Genomic DNA, 19603 nt, shown 5'->3' on the forward strand with positions numbered 1-19603 from the left:
GAACCCGAAATTCACTTGTGAGCCCATTTTTGCATCAATTTATCCCTTCCCTTGTCAGTTCGGTTTGCACACACGATCTACCAAATCAATGGATTAAGGCATGGGCCTTATTTTGCAAGCAGATTTCAAGATTGGAGGATGATACAAAGAAGAGATACAAAAACAATTCATGGTTGAGAGCATAGAATGCTTTCAAGACAGAGATGGTCATGACATGAAAAGAGGAAGGCAGCCCTTTCCCTCCTGAAAAGCCAGTACTACCCCAAGCAAGAAGATAAGGTTGAAGTTTGTTGGCCAAGGACACAAAGATCATTAAGGATGCAAATTCCCGTTATGGTTCAAGATGTTTTTACCAATCCAAAATACTTCAAGTTCTAGCATCCTAAAGCAGCATGAAGATCATTACAGACAAATGATGATGCAGTTAGAGTCGTGTCTTTGGACACATAGAATAGTTTTAATTATGCATTTGTAATTTTGTTTTGACAAGTTACATGTAAAAAATAACTTTGTAATTGCAAGTTAACTCATCACTTGCACTTTTGTAATTACATGTAAAACAACTACAAGTTGAGTTCAATTAGGACTGTAGCTGGAATAAGTCATGGTGGTTGAGAGAATCTCTCAAGTTAGTTGGGAACCTCCCACCTTTTTCTCAAGACTCCTTGTGATATCCCCATCGCATCGCATAATATAAGGTTGCTTTTGAAAAAATATAAATAAATAAAAGACAAAATCAATTATCAAATGAGGTAATAATGTTAACATTGATATTTAATTAATTTAATTTAATTAAAAGTTTAAGGTATATTAATGTTTAAATATAGGATTAAAATATTAAATAATTATCATTTCATTTAATATATTTAATGATTATTATTAATATATTGATGCACTTAATAGTTCGAAGGATTATTATTATGTGACGCACTTTAATAAAGTGCATGGTATAAGGCCCACCGCCCCACCCCCGCGGGAAGCAGTGGGGCGGGAAACGCAGCCCAGGCTGCGTCTACTACCACACCCCTTCCTTTGGAAGGGAAATGGTGTGACGGTAGCCACAGCTTAGGCTGCGAACCGTCACCCCGTTCCCACGGGAGGGTATTTAACCCACCAAATGCAAGCTGCCGAAAGGGAGATAGGAAGGAGTGAGCGCAGGGGTGACGAGGTACTGCAGAGGAGGTTACGGGCAGACAAGTAAGGAGTTGAGTATAATAATAGTTTTTGCATTAATATATATAAATGTTATTCTATATATTATATAGGTTAATAGGAATAGGGTGTATTAATAAATATAGAGATATAAAGATAGGCAATGGATTATTATATATATTATTATTAGGAATAATTAATATATATACATTAATCAGTACAAATGCATAAAGATAGATAGGGACATTATATATATATATACGTTAATACATAGAGGAATAGTTTATATATATATATATATATATATATATATATATATTAATAAATAGGAAGAACTTGTTGTAAGCATATATAATGAATGAATCTTAAATAGTAAAGAATGATAGGAAAAATACATATCAGGGTAATAGGAATGTATGTTAAGGAATACATGTGAGTAATGGTTAATGAACATTTTATGAATACAGGTAATGAATACAAAACTATGTACATGTGAATTATGAAATAGGAAATAGTAAATGAAAATGCAAAGGAATGTATTATGAATGAAATCACATGAGGGAGGCTATAGGGAGGAAACTCTCATAGTCTAAGGGGGGATTATGATAATCCCTAGGGCAGTATATACTGAAGGTTGATATGCATATATAGGGCTTAGTTGACTAAACACCAACTAAGAAGAGACGGATCTGGCCGGTCCCCTCTGAGGACTTGGATGATGAAGGCATCACCCAAGGCAAGGAATAGACAAGGGTCTTCCTTGAAGGGCTTGGGTGTAAGAGGACCCAAGCCAGGATTCGAACGCAACTTCGATTTCCTGAAGGGCTTGGAACCAAGGGGTTCCAAGAAGGCGAGCTTGACAGCCGCCTAAGGACATACTTTCATATGGCATTCGTATCCTTTTTTTAGATAAAAATTATGATCATGCTAATTCAATGTTAAAAATAGATTGTGAATTAAAATAGTTTATATATATATATATATATATATATATATATACATATACATATATATATATATATATGTTGTGTTCTAACAATTTGTTTTGCAGGTTAATGATCTCTAACTAGTAGGGACATTACACTCCTCTCCTATAAATACTTGAGGGGATCTATTGTAATTTTTATCTTGGGAAAAGCAAGCAAGAAAACTCTGCTAAAATTTGCAGCAAGAAAGACTTTGTGATTTTTATATGTAAATTGAAGTTGAAAGAAATAGAAGAAGATTGCTCAAGAATTGAGACTTTGTGCTAAATATCTTGAGTTTTTGTTCAAAATTAGATTTCTTGCTAGTGTTTCTATAAGAGCTTAATCAAATTTGATTTGCAGACTTTGAGTTGCAAGTATTGGAAATTAATATCAGTTAGAGTAGATATTATGTTGAGAGAAGCTGTAGGACTTTGTGTCTACGCTTGTTCTTGAGAGAAAGTAAAAGTAGATTTGGTGATAAGAAATAGTTGGGAGACTTGAGCTCACACTAGTTCTTGTTGTTTTATGTAGAGAAGAGAAAGATATTTCAGACTTTGTGCTGCCATACTTTGTTCTTGTTATCATTAATATAGAAAAGGGTAGATAGGATTTTACATATTCAAGACTTTGAGCTTGATATTTATGTCCCGTCCTGAAGGAAGTGACGGAAGTCTTTGTGCTTTCAAGAAACTTCATCTCCTTTTTCTCACTTTGTTTTGTTAGTTGTTGCTACTGTTATTTTCAATTGCTATCACTTTTCTATGAAGAGAAAAGGATATAGTTTTTCTTGAAAGAAGAAGAAAGATTGTTGTCTCATCCATTTTTAGTTTAAGAATAGTTTATAGATAGGGGGAGCCTTCCCTTAATTAGGAGAGTATCATACTCACACGTTGTGGCTGAAACCACAATTTTGTACATCCCTCAGGTGTACAAAATTTTCAACCAACAACTTTTGCCTGCTAGCTTGGCATGTATTGACAGATGCCAAAAAAGGAATAAAACAGCTAATTCATATGATTCACACCAATCCAAACTTGAATATTTTATCAATAATCATGACCAAAGTTTTTTTTTTCCTGGCACATGCCTGAGATCAGGTATTTGCATAAATATCTCTGGATCCAAATTTATACCAATTTTTGAGGAACTGAGTAATGTTTCATTTCTTAAAATAAATACTTCTCTTAGCAAGTAACATCATTAATCACAAAGGACTCTCTAATCATAGGAAGGCTTATTCTCAGAAAAAAAATTATGGCAGTGCATAGTAGCAATCAGCAATGAGACTTATGCAACTATTTTAGAGAGACTAAATATCAAAAACTATGAAATATCCCTTAGTTAAAATCGAATGCCCTCTATAAATAAAACAACGACAAAGAAGACGTGGATGAAACACATGAAATATGGTATTTCTAAGATAGAATATGTTTTAAATGATACAAGACTCTACATTTTCAGAATGACTGGAACTTCAAAAAAAATTACTGAAATCAACTACATAATTTAGCCTAAACTTTGAAACAAAAGTTTCTTAAAAAAGAATGATAATACATTATGTACTAGGACTCGAGAGTTACAATGATGAGGACTACAAAGTACACAATAAGTACCTTTTCAATACACGCTGTAGAACTTACCTAGCAAACAGACTTCCTCAAAGTCACTTTGATACCGTGAATTCACAATTGATGAAGCATTTCCTTCACCAAGCAACTTGGGGCTTGCCTTCCAGAAAAGAGATACTGAAGGCTGTACCTTCCAATAAGATTTACCATATATACAATAAGACGAAACCCACTTCAACTTTGATTGCAATATGAATATATATTATATGGCTTTCATGATGCAACTAGAAGTAATTGATTCCATTTGACTGCATAATGGAAATGCTTACATTAGAAATACCACCCATCATATTATGACAGAAAATGTGGCGGAAAGTCCTCTCAAAGAGCTGGGGCTGTTGATTAGCCAATTCTCTAGCCCACTGAGGCAAAATCTGATGATAAAAATAATATATCAGATTTTGAATCTTCCAGGTTACAACTCAAACATATTTCAACTTCTAAATTTCATCTTCTTACCCCTAGGGATTCCAATTGTGATGCAAGTTCAGGTAATGCCTCTGGAAGTGGTCCCTTTGAGGAGCATACAAGGCGAAGTAAATGAACCTGACACAAATTTGGTTGATTAATCTAGCAATAATAGTTTTTAATTCAAACTGAGCTAAGTTGTTTTAAATGCCAATAAAAATAAATAGTGGAAGCAGTACCATAAGCAAATCTTTTTGGAAAGCAAGACTTGATTTATCTTGTGTAGCTAAACTTGATGAAACTGAATTTTCTGATGAATCGGATTCCTTCAAATCACTCTCATCCAAATGTGAGGTTTGCTCCACACGAAGAGAATGCTGTAAGAGAACATAGAATTCCAATCCTCTGTCAGAGTCTTGTCAAAATGCAAATTTATGTGTAGCTTCAAAGCAACCAATGCCAAGCTACACTGATAAGTGTATTAGGATATGTTATTTTTCAAAATGTATAAGAATGGTTGCAAGTGCATATGGAATAAAATCCCTATATAGAACTGAAAGTAAATAGAAACTATGTATGCATGATTCCTATCAGAATATCTGGCACACAATTTAATATAAGAAAACTAGCCTTTAATGCATTAACGTAAACATGAGATAACTACATTGTAACCGGTTACTAAAACAAACAAAAACAACAGTCTCAAAGGAAATTCTGAAATACTATACAAGCCTGACCCCATCCAATGTTCAATTTAAATTTATACATGCTAAAACCAATCCACTCACAAAATATTGGCAGTATCAAACTCATTTACTAAATATATTTCAATATATTATAACAGCTGCAGGTGTATGGTATTATGAAATAAAACCAAATGGTACATAGATGGATTACTAGCTGAAAACTCGGCGAGTAGTTAAAAACTCGCGAGTAATCATTCATGGTGAGTTTTTACGCTATTAACTCGCAGAAAAAACTCGCCGAGTCTGTTAAAAAATCGGCCACCTATGCTTAAAGGCAAAAAACAGCAAAAATCAGTTTTATTTCATCATTTGTTGACTTGTATTTTGCCGAGAAGGGGAAAAACACTCTCCCAAACACTTGCAAACTGATTTCCATCGATTTGAAGTGGATTTGAGATGGTTTTTGAAGAAAAATCAGATTCCTTTCTGATTTTTTTTCTATATTTTTTTAAAACATTTTATTTATTTTTTGTTGCATCTAGAATCTAGATGAATAGAAAATCATTCCTTAGTAGTCAAAAATGATTTAGAGTCATTGAAACAAGATTTAACCTTATTTTTGACAATTTTTGTTGAATTTTTCACTATTTTTTTTAAGAATCTTTAGTTTTTCAAAAAAAATCAAACCCTAATAGTTTTTTTTATTTTTTTAACTTTGAATGATGTCTAAAATTATTTAAACTAATTTAGATAGTTTGCTAAATTTTTTAACTATATTAACTTTGTCTTTTCACTTTGTATGTGTAGGTTAACATTTAACCATTAATTCAATATGGCAAATTCAGGGGATAATTGGCCACTAGAACCAATCTGCAGCTATTCTGGCTCCAAAAATGCAATCGTCATGCTATGGATGTCAGTAACATGAGAGTTATACACCATTGATTTCATAAAGAACGGCTACGATTTTTCGGAAGTGTCAATGACACACGTTTGCTAACCCCGTTTTCGAGCCAAAATAGCTGCGTCCCGAGAACCATGCCCATCTGGATATATAGGCACCCATCCTAAAGGTGCTAGAGATAGGGCTTGGAGGTATGCCTATGAAGGACCGGACCCTGGGTTGGTGATTTGCATTAAGTGTGAAAAAATATTTCATGGAGGCATAAACCGCCTCAAATACAACCTTGCAGGCATATAAAGTAATTGAAAATTTGATAAAATATGTTTTCACATTTCACTTTGTTTTCTAATTTTCAATATTTTATTTTGCAAATGCTTGGTGGCAAAGTTGGGGGTGGAAATACCCCAAATCTCAAAAAAATTGCCCTCGGAATCTTATGTCGGCCTTGTAGTTCATCCAGTTGTGAGCACAATTGGAGCTTGTTTGAGGCCATCCAAACAAAGAAGAGGAGCAAGTTAGCTCAAAAATGCCTCAATGACCTTGTCTTTGTGCAATATAATCTTCGGTTGTGCATAAGGAAGGTAGAGGAAGCACTAGTTGGTCCAATTGATTTGGATGATATAGATCCTTACAGTGATTGGACATAACAGGAGTAGCCTCCATTGTTTACAGAGGATGATGTCAATGATTTGGAGAGGCGGGCTATGGAGGAGGGGGGTGTATTTGGTTTCACATTGGATCACATTGAGGAGGATGAGGAGAATGAGGAGTCATTGCCAATGCCAGGAGAAGCTAGAGGCAGAGCTACATCTAGGATGGAGGACAAGCCACAACCTAAGTCAAACATACTGAGCGAGAAGGGACAATCACGCCCAGTGCAAACTTCTAGGACTAGACCCTCTAGTTCTACCTCTCCCTTAGTTTTTACTAGAGCTGGGAAGAGGAAGATGTAATTGTAATGATGTATTTACTTTTAAGTTTACAAAAACTATTTACTATTTTGCTTCCAGCCATCAGCATTACTCATGAGGATGCGATTTTGTACCCACTTTGCATTTAAATATATCTAGACTCGGCTTGTTCCTTTTGTGTTCTCATTTATTGCCTCGTTGGATGCATCTTCTCATTGAATTTTGCAAAAAAAATGCATTTCTAATTAAATTAAGCAATTTTTTAAGTTCCAGAGTTTTTTGCCGAGTACTGGCCAAGTTTTTCCCGAGTTTTTTTCAGGCAGGCCTTGGCGAGTTTTTGGTTTTGGTGAGTAGTTCAACTATGAGTGTAACGATTCTTTTAAAATGTTTTGAAAAGCGTGTTTCAATTTGGACACCTAGGGAAAGGAACCTTTTACACAGTTAATTATTATTTTTTTTTAAAAAGAGCTTTATTGAGGAGAAAGGAAAAATTATTTTAAAATTATTGTTTTTCCCTCCAAAATTATATGAGGAGAATGTTTATTTTAGGGTTGGGGGCCTGGCACAATTGGCAAGAGCTTCTTGTGGTAAAGCATGATCCAAATAAGGTAGGACTTAAGACCGATCCAAATAAGGTATGGGTCACCGTATAGATGGAGGCTCCTGAGAATGTCATAAGAGAAAAATCCTTCCTTGGACATGTCAAATACTACAAAAGATTTATAAAGAGCTTCACCCGAATTTCTTACCCACTAGATATGCTAACAAGGGCCAACCTTTCATATGGGCGGATGAGAAAGAAACGTCCTTTAGTGAACTCAAATCAAGATTGGTCAGTGCACCTATCCTACCATACACAGATTCGAACAAGGAGTTCCATGTGTATGTAGATGCCTCAATTTACGCCATTGGTGCTACACTTGCACAAGAAGGATCACAAAGGTTGGATCATCTGGTATTCTTCACCAATCGGTTACTCTTGAAGACAGAGAACTATAGCACGATCGAAAGGGAGGCACTAGGAATAATGTACTCAATGCAAAAGTTTCATCACTATTTGTTGGGGATGCCATTCACATTTTATGTAGACCACTTGGAACCTTATTGATTGTTTTCACCATTTGTTGCTGATATGATGAGTGAACAACATTGAAATCTAATACATTTGCATAAACACATCTTGCAATGTGTTGATTGGGAATCTCTCAAGAGTCATTGTAAATAGTCATTTCCAACAATTCCTTTGATCTCTTATATGTAAATGACGTATTATTTGTCACGTGGCCAAAAATGGGGGGCTCTCTATAAGTTTAAGGTTAGATGGTGATGAGGGGGACTTCATTCCTTGAGATCCCTTGTTTGACAAAGGATAATTAAATAATTTAATTTGCAGCCTGCTGCTTGATTCACGTTTTTCTCCATAATATATGCTATACTTGCTCTTGTGGAGTGGGTACATTGGTTTTTCCTCAACAAGCTTTGATGCCAAGTACAAAGAAGTGGCATAAATGGGCTTTCCCCAACCATATGAGCTTGAATACCTAATACTACACCGATTGCAAATCTAAATATAACCCCCACAATCTAGAAGCTATTGTATCATGTCAACATATTTCCAAAGGAGAAAATTTGGGTCTATTTTGAAGCAAGGTTGGCCCACGAAGTTAGAACTAGCTGACATTAAAATCCCTATGGTGACAAGTTCAATTCACAACACATGTGAAACAACTGTAACAAAAAGGAATAGATACCTTAGCTCATTTTAAGAAATTAAGCACATGGCATAGATTCATAAAAGAATGAAAACAAAACAAGAGAGCTCATTTGTAAAAAAAGAGCCAAAAACTTTTAAGAAACCTACCTCTTTTGCAAAAATACCCCTCTATTATCTCATTGGCAACTAATGGGCTCTTGGACATGCATAGGAATAATAAACCAATTGTTTTGGGCCCTGCATCAATCAATATTCAAATCTATTCATGCAATAGCAAGTAGGAATTAAAGTTCTACAAGGATGAAAGATATTTTTGTTTTTCATTCACAATGAGGCAAATCAGTTTGTTTTTGTCTTTTAAATGCCTCAGATCCATGTTTTAGGGTTAAAGAGGCATTTTTAGGCATATGAGTCGGCCAAATGCCAAAATATTCAAAAAAAGCAACAAGTTCATCACAGCAAGACCAAATCAATGACAAATTTGGTATAGGTTCATTACAAATGAAATCATAGAGATTTTCCAACACCCTAGATGAATCCCCCTACAAACCAAATTGATCTCCCTCCCTTCAACTAATCTCTAAAAAAAATTTGCTTCCTTCTAGAATACGAAGTAGTCGATACATACATACATACATATATCTATACACATATACATATACATAAACAAATATATATACACATACACGTGTATATACACAAATATGTGTGTATATATACAAACATATGTATGTTATATATGTATATATGTACATATATATTATATTTATGTATATACATATATATAATAATATATACATACATGCATATACACATATATATACAGATATATATATATATAAACAATAAATTTGTCACTTGGATTAGTCCCCAATAGCAACTGAACTCCAAGATGGCTTTCCATGCAAAGCATTTCCTTCATAAAGGTGACAGTATTATCATCCATCTTTAAATATATTCAACACAATTTGACACACAAGGCCATGCTAACATTCCATTTGAGGAGTTAAGGGTTTTCTCTCACCACATGCAAAACAAAACTAGCTACCACCTTGCCGGAGAAAATAGATGCCTTTGGACTCTCAATGTGGTGCAAATAGAGAATCAATTTATTTTATATGTTCAATATACTACAAGATCTAATAGATATATAATGTCTTGTTCAATGATTTGAAATGGTTTGTTTATGCCGATTAGAGGTGTTTGGGCCCTTTACCTACGAGAAATAGTCACCTTCATGTGCAGACTTTCTAAGGAAATCCAAGGACTACCAAACTAACTCCTTCCAATTTATTCCAGTTGTTAATGACATAAAACATCCTTCCAATGTTATGATTACTTAATTAGACAATAATTGATTGTTGTCGGCATAAATTGTTTGTTGTTATGTTTGATAATATTTGCTATCCGACAATGTATTAATTAATTGTATTAAGTGGGTCGAGTAGTTGTGTCGGTTGGTTGACAGTTGTGTACCTCTCGGCAACTGTCGGGTTCTTTAAATATATTATGTACTGCCAAGGAAGAGAGTACGAGATAGTCAGATTTATTATAATCCTTGGCCGACCATCTCTGGTCTTCTTCTCTGTAATAATTGCATGTGCGAATAAAGATATATTTTACTGACGTGTCTGGTTTGCATTGTCATGTACATTATTTTTTGTATTTAATTTACCAGTTGTAACAGTAAACATTTTGGCATCGTTGCCTTAAAAGAAATCGGGTCAGACTTGAGTGATTCATGTCCGTAGACCCCATTAAAAGTGAGAATAAGCCACAGGGTGGTCAAGACCAAGCGATTAGGTGATCCGCCGACCCTTGGCGGAAGGAACACAAAGACGAGTCAGAGTCTGGAGCAGAGTCTGGAGGTACCCGGAGTGTTGGGACGTGTTGTGACTATTTCACACATCGCCCCATTAGAATGGGGACCCCCTCTGTTTTTTTTTTTGTTTTTTTGTTTTTTTGCTTTTGTTTTGCTTGTTCCTCTCTCTACTTTTAGGGTTTTGAGTGAGTGAGTTGTTTGTCTGGACTAGGACTAAACTTTAGGGGTTCTTTTTGATGTTATTCAAGCTGAGTCCAGTCAAATTTTGAAAGTTGTTAAGCATCCTCCCGAAGAATTGAGATGATTGAAATAAGGTAGGTCTTTTAGGAGAGTCAAATAGGCCTCAGGTTAGGTCTATTAAGGGTTTTTTTTAGGGTAAAATCCAATTTTGACTAAGTGTTAGCATTTTTGAAGGAGAAATTGTGTGTTCTTGCCTAGGTAAGTTTTGATCCTTTTTTTAAGCAAGATGATGCCTGAAACAGACAAATCGCTCTTGACCCTTGCTAAGGGCCCAGGGCAAAATTTATCCTAAGTGCAATTTCTTGTTTTTGATGGGCTTGCTAACTGGTTCCTGACCTTGAAAATGACCTAACTTTGCCTAGTGAAGCAGTTTGAGACTTAAATTTGAAGCAGTTTGGCCTAAAAGGGTAAAAACGCTACGGACCCTCAGAGAGGGCCCAGGGCGAAAATGTTGTTTAAGTCATATTTGTCACTGACTTCTCTAAATTGCTTTGTGCAGGGTCTCCTGGAAGGATGATTGAACGTGACTTGATGCTTTGGACGGTTTGGAGACGTGAAAGATGGTGAATTTTGGAAACTAAGGAAAAAATCGCTACGGACCCTCAGAGAGGGCCCATAGCGAGATTTTGATTTCCTTCATTTTGCAATGAAAAGAGACCAAGTTTTGATCATAAACAGAAAATAAATGACTTTCTCCACCCACCTGAGGAAGTTTTGGCTAGAAATGATGAAGGACCTTGTTGAAAACAGAAAAATCGCTACGGACCCTCAGAGAGGGCCCACAGCGAGAAATCTTATAAGGATCATTGCAAGCTTTATTTGGTCGATTTGAGAGGTCAAGAACATGATGAAGGATAGATTGAACATAATGAAGTATCCAGACTTGATCAAAGATGATGAATTGAAGGAGTTTTGCCCAGGAAAGGAAAAATCGCTACGGACCCTCAGAGAGGGCCCACAGTGATTTTCTTTGTGTGCACATTTTTGGACCTTTCTTGGACATGAATTTTTATTCATAACAAAGAACAAGATGATATCTCCCTTGGCAAAGTGATTTTTAGATGAAAAGTGAAACATTTTGGTCTAGGTAGCAAAAATCGCTACGGACCCTCAGAGAGGGTCCACAGCGAGATTTTCAAATATGCATTATTCTTGCAAGATCAAAGTGATTTTATGATTGGAGGGGATGAAGGAAAGCATGTTCTATCCGTTGAATATAATTTGGAGGATCAACACAAGAAGAAATCAACCCAAAATGAAAAAATCGCTCCTGACCCTCACTGAAGGCCCACAACGAGAAATCGCTCCGGACCCTCAAAGAGGGCCCACAGCGAGAATCCCAAAATGGGAAATTTTCATCCAAGTTTGAGGAAAGCTAAGGTTAGGCATGGGTTAGAAACGATGTTTGAAAAGCCTTGAAGTGAAAAGAAATCATTGAGAATCAATATTTTGAAGGCAATTACAAAAATCGCTACGGACCCTCAGAGAGGGCCCACAGCGATTTTCCAGTTTTCTCTCCTTGGTTTGAAAAATTGAGATAAAATCTTGCTTGGACAGGAGGAGAATGTGATGTGTTATGCCTTGGAGGTGATTCAAAGATTAAAAGATAAAGGAATTTGCCTAGAACCAAAAAATCGCTCTGGACCCTCAGTGAAGGCCCACAGGGAGATTTTCAAAAATGCATGTTTTCTTCAAAATGGTGCTAACGCAAGGTTAGGACAAGGAGAAAAGACCTCCAAGGGCAGGATGAATATTATTTTGCCTTTAAAACTTGATGATTTTGGTCAAAAAATGAAAAATCGCTCCTGACCCTCAGTGAAGGCCCACAGCGAAAAATCGCTCTGGACCCTCAGAGAGGGCCCATAGCGATATTGTTGAAAATCCTCATTTTACCTTGCAACAAAAAAGCGAATTTGGTTGGAGTGGATTAAAGGAAGGCATTGCCAAATGATGAATGAAGTTTGAATGAAAAATGATGAAGAATCAAGCCTAAATTGCAAAAATCGCTCATGACCCTCAGAGAGGGCCCATAGCGAGAAACTTCAAAATCACACCTTTTCTCCAAAATTGGATGGAGCTAAGTTTGCAATTCAGTGAAAGGACCTAGTTGAAATGTCTTGAAGAAATTTTGGAGGTGGAAAAGTGCTAGATTTGAGCAAAAAATGAAAAAATCGCTCCTGACCCTCAGTGAAGGTCTAGGGTGAAATAGACAATTCCACCTATTTTCCTCATGAAAAATGCCAAATTTGAGGTGCAATGCATCAACTAGATATCGATTTGCCCTCCAGGAGATTTTCACGTCAAAATGTGAAATATTCAAGGCTAAAATTCAAAAATCGCTCCTGACCCTCAGAGAGGGTCCAGGGCGAAATCCTCATGAAATCTCATTAAGCCTTGTTTTAAAAGTTAATATTCTCCAAATTGCATTTGATCGCCAGAATTGCCAATTTTGAGGCATTTGAAAAATTAAAATTAAATTGGCATTTAATAAAAGACATATTGGCATTTAATAAATTAATTTTAAGCCTTAAAAAATCGAACTTCTATCTTGGAGGCATTTAAAATTATTTTTTATTAAATTAAAATTAAATGTAAAGCGCTTAAGGCCTTATTTTCATTTATTTTGCCAAGTCGGCCCCCCTTTTTTGGAATTTTATTTATTTTTTAACCTCTTTTTGCCAAGTCGGCCTAGAGGGAGCAAAGGGGTGAGCGCTCTATATATTGGAGGTGTTTTTTCACAATTCAAATCATTCAATCATTGCTTCAAGTGCGAATTTGGAAGGCTAATTGAAGGTGCGAAATCTGGTTTGCTTGGAGCGATTTTCTTTCAAATGTTGGAGGCTAGAAGGAAGTGGAGTTGATTCTTGTGAAGGCTAAAGGAGGCGCATCTTATTCAAGGGAGAGCTTTGATCGACATTTTGCTTAGCGAAATTCATCTATTTTTGCATCATTTCTTAGAGTTTAATACTCAAGAGGAGGTATGGCGAAGTCATCTTGACACCATTGCTGAAGATTTGAATTTTGAACTTTTGTTTTGAAAATTCTAAGTTTGGCATAGTTAATTAGGAAATGATAACTCAAGATTTATCATGAAGTTTCCTAATTAAAATCTTAAATCTTCCTTTCTACTCTATATTTCTACGCTTCAAGATATATTACTAATTGTGAAATGTTGTGTAGGTGTCAAGATGGCGACTCCAAAGGCGGGAGCATCTACTAGTCGCCCGGCTCTCATGAAGGAAGATCAGAAGAACGAAGAGTTGGAGACCAGGGTCGTGTCCAAATGGAGCAATATCGGAGATACCAACTTGGGAAACTTCAGTGTGAAGAAGTTTCGAGAGGTCCCCTACATTGGCAAGCCATCACCTGTCGCGAAGAGAATAATTGAAAGTGGCATCATCAAGGCGGTCGGTTTCCCCCCAGTTGTCCAGTGTCATGAGCTGATGATCGAGTGTGCCCGCCATTATGACTCACAATCGAGATCGATCGTATCCAAGGAAGGAAACACTTTGGCTTACCTTTTAGAGGAGGCTATAAGTGAGGCTCTCCATCTTCCAGAGCATAAAGATATGATTTACAAAAGTTTAGAAGGAGCCAGGTCAATGGATGAAGATGATCCCGACACTTGCCTGAATCTCATCAACAAGAATTGGTTGCTCAAAAGTCGTCCTCACCTGAACAAGATTCCCAATACACCGCATAGGATTGATTTCCAAGAGGAGTACAGAAATTTGATAACTTTGCTCAATCGAATTACAGGGGCTCCTCAAGCCTTCTACTTCGAGAAATGGATGTTCTACTTCATTCAAGTGATTGTCCAAGGGAAAGGAACAATTCATTGGGCCAGAATTATTAGCAATAGCCTGGATGTGCAGTTGAGAAGACTAAGGCCTACCAAGTCGTTCCACATGAGCTCATATGTCATATATGCCTTGATCAGGAGTTTTGAGTATGCAGGGCTACCTCACAGAGGAGTGATCGGAAGAGGACCCGGAGAAGTGAGGGTTTGTGACTCTTATGTTCATTTGCATCATCCACCTGGAAGTGACTACAAGTTAGTCAATGATACCTTCACGATGAACATCACTAGGATATTGCAAGGCGGGATTCACAATCGACTATCTCTGGATGCACAAGGGCTTGTGAAGAGGTATGGTGCATGGTTCATCCAGTTTCAAAAGTTTACATACATCAGAGTTCAGGGATGTCCTTCACCTCCCTACATGTTGCCGAGATATCCGACAGATAGAATAGTGCTACTTGAGGTAACCAGGCAGTTGGTAGCTTGTGCAAAGGTATCCAGACACAAGCATGGAAATGGAATTCCTGTACCTATCATATTGGGGAATTCAATTGAGGTATGTCCTAATACTCAAGCTTCGGAGGATGCAGAGAAGGAATTAGCCTTGTATTCATTCACCTTCTTTGCCCCACGGGAGAATTTTGATCCTTATGGTTATATGGAGGAGACAGTTGCTAGGAAGTACGGACATGAGTTTCAGGTAGAAGACTTTTGGATGAATCTCTCAAGTGATTTAGAAGTGAAAAGAAAGATGCATTCCAGATTACCTTTAGATTTCATCAGGAAATGCAAAGTTTACAGAGTAGCCGATCAAGCTCAAGACAATGGCAGACATCTCCAGTCATCCTATGACAAAGAAGATAAGAGAGTGAAGATAGATTGGAGCGAACCTGAGATTTCAGACTTGAGAGCTTTGATGGCTCCAGTTTTGTCATGTACTCGCAGATGGGTGGATGTACAACATCAGAAGTTAAGAGAGCAGAACATACCAATGACTTTTACTTTGGAGGAAAGACCAGAAGAGGGAGGAGCGAGCGTAAGTGAAGACAATTCTCATCCTAGAGGCGCAAAGAGGAAAGAAAGACCTGAGAAAAGAGAACCCTCCAAGAAGAAGCAAGAGGCCAATCGAGATCGCCCATCAGGCACATCTTCTCGACATGGAAAGAAGGCAAGTCAAGCTGAAGGTCAAGAGAAGATGGTACCTGAGATCGATGAATCTATGGAGTCCATGATACAGAATGATAAGCCAGAGAGGGGACAAACACCTCAACATTCATCAAGTCAACCTCTACAAATTGATGAGCTACAGGAGAATCAGGGAAATGACGATGAGGCGACATCTCCTCTCCGAGAAGATGAACCCTTACTTAAAGAAATACAAGTTAGAGAGACAAGATCTGCCATTCCAGATTGGTTGAAAGAGAGACTGACAAGGGTGATTGTGATTGAAGAAGAAGAAGATGTAATTGACTTAGAGGGCCTTATAGGAAATTCAAAAAAGAGGAAGGCCACCAAGATGTCCAAAGCGATAAGGGATGAGACAGGATCCAGGAAATTGCAGATAGCTACACCAGTAGTGGACAAGTATGAAGGTGAAATTCTTGCAGATGAGTATGATGTAGAAACATTTGAGCTTGGTCCACTCACTACTGAACAGGCAATGGATGAGGCAACCGATTCATTTGAAGCACTTCAGGGCAAACTTAAGGAAGAAATGGAAAAGAATAAAAGGCTTGAAAGAGAGGTCAGTGCTTGGAGAGGCTACTTTAGTCATATTAATCAGCCCTTGGGACGTCAGGATCCAGCAGTATCTCCTGTGCAAGCACTTCCTCTTGAAATAGTTGGCGAAGCAGAAAGAGTCAAGAGCTTGGTTCAGCTTATGAGCTCTTGGATTGACAAATCCCACACAGTAGTTGTTGAATTTGCAACAAGAATGATGAAAACAATCCATTGAGTTATCCAGGTCCTTAAGATTGTCCACAATCTAATGATAACTGTAGCCGCTTTCGCTCACACTAGAGATGTTATCATTCCTGTTCTACAAGTAATCAGGCAAACACCAAGGAAGATCCTAGCACAAGAAAAGATAATGGAGGGAGGAGCTCATAACCTACTTCAGTGGTCAACTCTACTCCAGATGAAAGAGGTTCTTTTCGAAGACATCAACACCAAATGCAATCAAGTTGAAGGTGTCATCCATCCAATTCAGGATAAGGTGTTTGAAGTGTTGTGTACCATTCTTGGCAGGAGGATCGAAGTTGAGACGGATGTGGACCTCCAAGAGTTGGAGGAGAGAGTCAAGGTCATCTTTTGCAAAGATGAGAATGTCATCACGGATGAGCAACGGGATCTAATGTTCGCTACTATGCTCCTGATTGAGAAGATCAAAGAACTCGAACCTGGATGGGAAACGGCTCTTCTCACAGAACTCGAACCTGGATGGGAAACGGCTCTTCTCACTGCCTTTGATCAGGTTATCCACTTGGAGGAACGAATGAAGAATCTTCCTGAGATTCCCATTGTTGAGGTTGAAGGAATTGTGTCCAGATTCGTTGCATATGCTAAGAAAGAGCATTGGAAAGGGAACAAGGTTCTAGAAGAAAGGTTGTTATAGAATGATGTGGCATCTTAATTATCATTGGTCTATGTTTCCTCGACTTTTGTGCCAATTAAATATTTGGCTATGCATTTAATAATGTTCATCTAAAAAGGGAACTTTTTGTAACAAACCCTAATTAGGGTTTAGGTGTCAGAATCTCAGCCATTGATCTTCTTTCGATCTGGACGTTCATTGTAATTGAGGATGCTATATATACCCTCACTCATTTTCATTTTGTCATTAGAAATTAGATTAGCAATTAGAGGTTAGAAGAACTTTGGAGAGAAGAAAGTTATTTTGTAGCAAGATTGAGTAGTGAAAAAAGAATTTCGAACAATTGTTGTTCATTTTGGCTTTGAGATCAATAAAATATTGAAGTTATGGTGTTTTATTGAAATTCTTGTGGCTATCTTCATGGTTGTTTACTTTCTTGAATCATTCTCAGTCGAAGTAGTATTTAAGTTTGAAGGACTAAGTGTTGTGCTTGATCTTTGGTGAGATTCACGTTCCAAACCACTAGCTTCTTACTGATTGTAAGGACGCCTTGTGTGGTCAACTGGAGATATTTAGATTGCTTGAACCTTCAATCATTATTAAACTATTGATATGTATCTTTATGGTAGTATCTATAATTCTTGATGATTTGAAAATCACTAATCACCTTAGAAGATCGCATCAATTCCTATAGAGTTGTAATTCCTTGGTAATACTGAAATTGGTAGAATCTTACCAAGTCTAGCCTACATTGAGTCATTCTTAGGATTAGATTAGAATTCATCTCTTGAAAACCCTATCTTTTGATCTTTTTTAAGAATTTGTTAGTGTTGGGAAATTCCTGTTCCTGCAGTCAAGTAAGAGTAACACAGACCAGCTTTCAAAGTGCGTAAGACCCTTTGAAGAAAGGGCATTCACAACGACCACTGGGGCTTATCCACACGTAGAGATCCTACAGCGAAGAACCTTGAAGTCACCCTGATTGATCCTTTTTGCGATATCTTCAGCATTCAGAGGCTTTACTCAAGAGAGGATAAGGTACCCTTGGGTATTTTATTCTGTGTTTGATGGTGTACAAAAAACACGTCAACAGGACGTTGGAGGTGGATGTGTAGAGGACGCGTGCATGGCCGAGAGTGCAAGGAAAGCACCGGAACGTAGCGGTCGGAACAATCCACCCAGGTTTGGCACACCTGGAAGTACTCGAGGGTTGGGAACGCTGAAGGTGGACGTGTAGAGGACGCTTGCGTGGCTGAGAGTGCAGGAAAAGCACCGAAACGTAGCAGTCGAAACAATCCACACAGGTCTGACACAAAAGGTGAATACACACGGTGCCTTCCGAGTGAAAACAATGGTGAACACCCAGGAGAAGCAGAAACTGCCGAAGTTCACGGGGGATGGATCAAAGGACCTCTTACGACATTGCAAAACATGTATAACCATTTGGGAGGCAAATGGCCAAGACGACCAGGATTACTGGTTGAAGGCGTTTCCGGCCACCCTTCGGGGGATGGCAATTGATCAATATACCAACCTCGATGCCCAGTACAAAACAAGATGTAATAATCTAAAGAAGGCCTTCGAGGAGGAATTCAAACTCCTAAGGGATGATAATGAGATTGTGGCTGAAATGTATAATACCAAGCAAGGGAAAAATGAGAGTGTACACGCATACAACAGCAGGCTCAAAGAACTGTTGAACAAGATGGAGAACCAGCCAGCCAACGGGTTGAAGAAGAGGTGGTTCACGAAGGGATTGATACCCTCACTACGCAAGAAGATGAAAGTAGTGCCTCCATCCTCGTACGTCGATGCTTACAATCGGGCGATGGACATCGAGAGTGAAAACAAAACCTCCTCCCGAGAGAAGAGGAAGACCAACAATGATGAGAGCACTGAAGGTAGCAGTGATGAAGAATCCAAAACCGTACGAGCCCTTCGACAGGATATGTTGAGAATGATGAAAGAATTGAAGGCGGAGAAAGGAACCAGCAAAGAAGCTAATGAACTATGGTGTACTAAGTGCAAAAGGGAGGGGCACACGAAAGGTAATTGTCCTAGAAATATGTTTTGTGAGATTTGCCAAGTGTTGGGGAATAATTTCAGTAAGAAAATTAATTAATAGAGAGGATCTGGAAAGCTAATGCAATTAGAAAGCATCCCAAGAATCTAAAGAAAGATTAGTGACTCTCTTGTTACCCACAAGATTAGACTATTACCAAGGCCCATGTAAAAAATTATATATTTGCATTAAATTTTTTATTTATTTTTGTAAAATATTAAATTTCATTTTTAACATCTTGAAGAAGGATATGTTATGAAATTAGTGTAATCTTTCACATGCTTGTTATTTTGTAGGCTTCTAGAGGTAGAATTGAATATGGTTTTCCATGTACTTATGAAGTTATATGTAAGCAGCTTCAGTTTGCAATGCATATCCTGAAGATGGATCACAGAGTGGACTGAAACATGAAGAATTCTTTTCTTTATGCATTTTATTCTTAAAGGGATGTGGAAACAAAACATACTTTTTTATTCGTAAAGGGATGTGGAAACAAAACATACTTAAAAATTATTATGCTAGAAAAGAGGGATGACATTGAGCATTCATTTTCTGCGGGATTAGAAAACTAGCTAACAGCCTAATACTAACATCCTCAGAAAAAGAAATATAGAATTCATTACAATAAATGTATAAGAATTGTTGATATCATATGTGGATGATGTGGGGTAAATATATTTTATTTAACAACTGAGAAAAAATCCCATGAAATG

The 19603-nt window shown here is 37.3% G+C and overlaps 1 protein-coding gene across 4 annotated transcripts in view; it reads right to left on the reverse strand.

Annotated features, from left to right (window-relative positions):
- LOC131029091 (eIF-2-alpha kinase GCN2) overlaps window positions 1–19603 on the reverse strand; it is a 336054-nt gene that overhangs the window by 230441 nt on the left and 86010 nt on the right. For 3 of the 4 annotated variants that reach the window (XM_057959493.2, XM_057959495.2, XM_057959492.2), the window contains exons 7-10: window positions 4396–4533; window positions 4208–4294; window positions 4018–4122; window positions 3761–3878 (exon numbers count right to left, since the gene is read on the reverse strand). In XM_057959493.2, the coding sequence (XP_057815476.2) occupies window positions 3761–3878; window positions 4018–4122; window positions 4208–4294; window positions 4396–4533 (448 nt within the window). The remainder of the gene's footprint in view (window positions 1–3760; window positions 3879–4017; window positions 4123–4207; window positions 4295–4395; window positions 4534–19603) is intronic. The other variant, XM_057959494.2, reaches the window with a different exon arrangement.

Source organism: Cryptomeria japonica, chromosome 5 (assembly GCF_030272615.1).
Source record: "Cryptomeria japonica chromosome 5, Sugi_1.0, whole genome shotgun sequence".
Classification (NCBI taxonomy): Eukaryota; Viridiplantae; Streptophyta; class Pinopsida; order Cupressales; family Cupressaceae; genus Cryptomeria; species Cryptomeria japonica.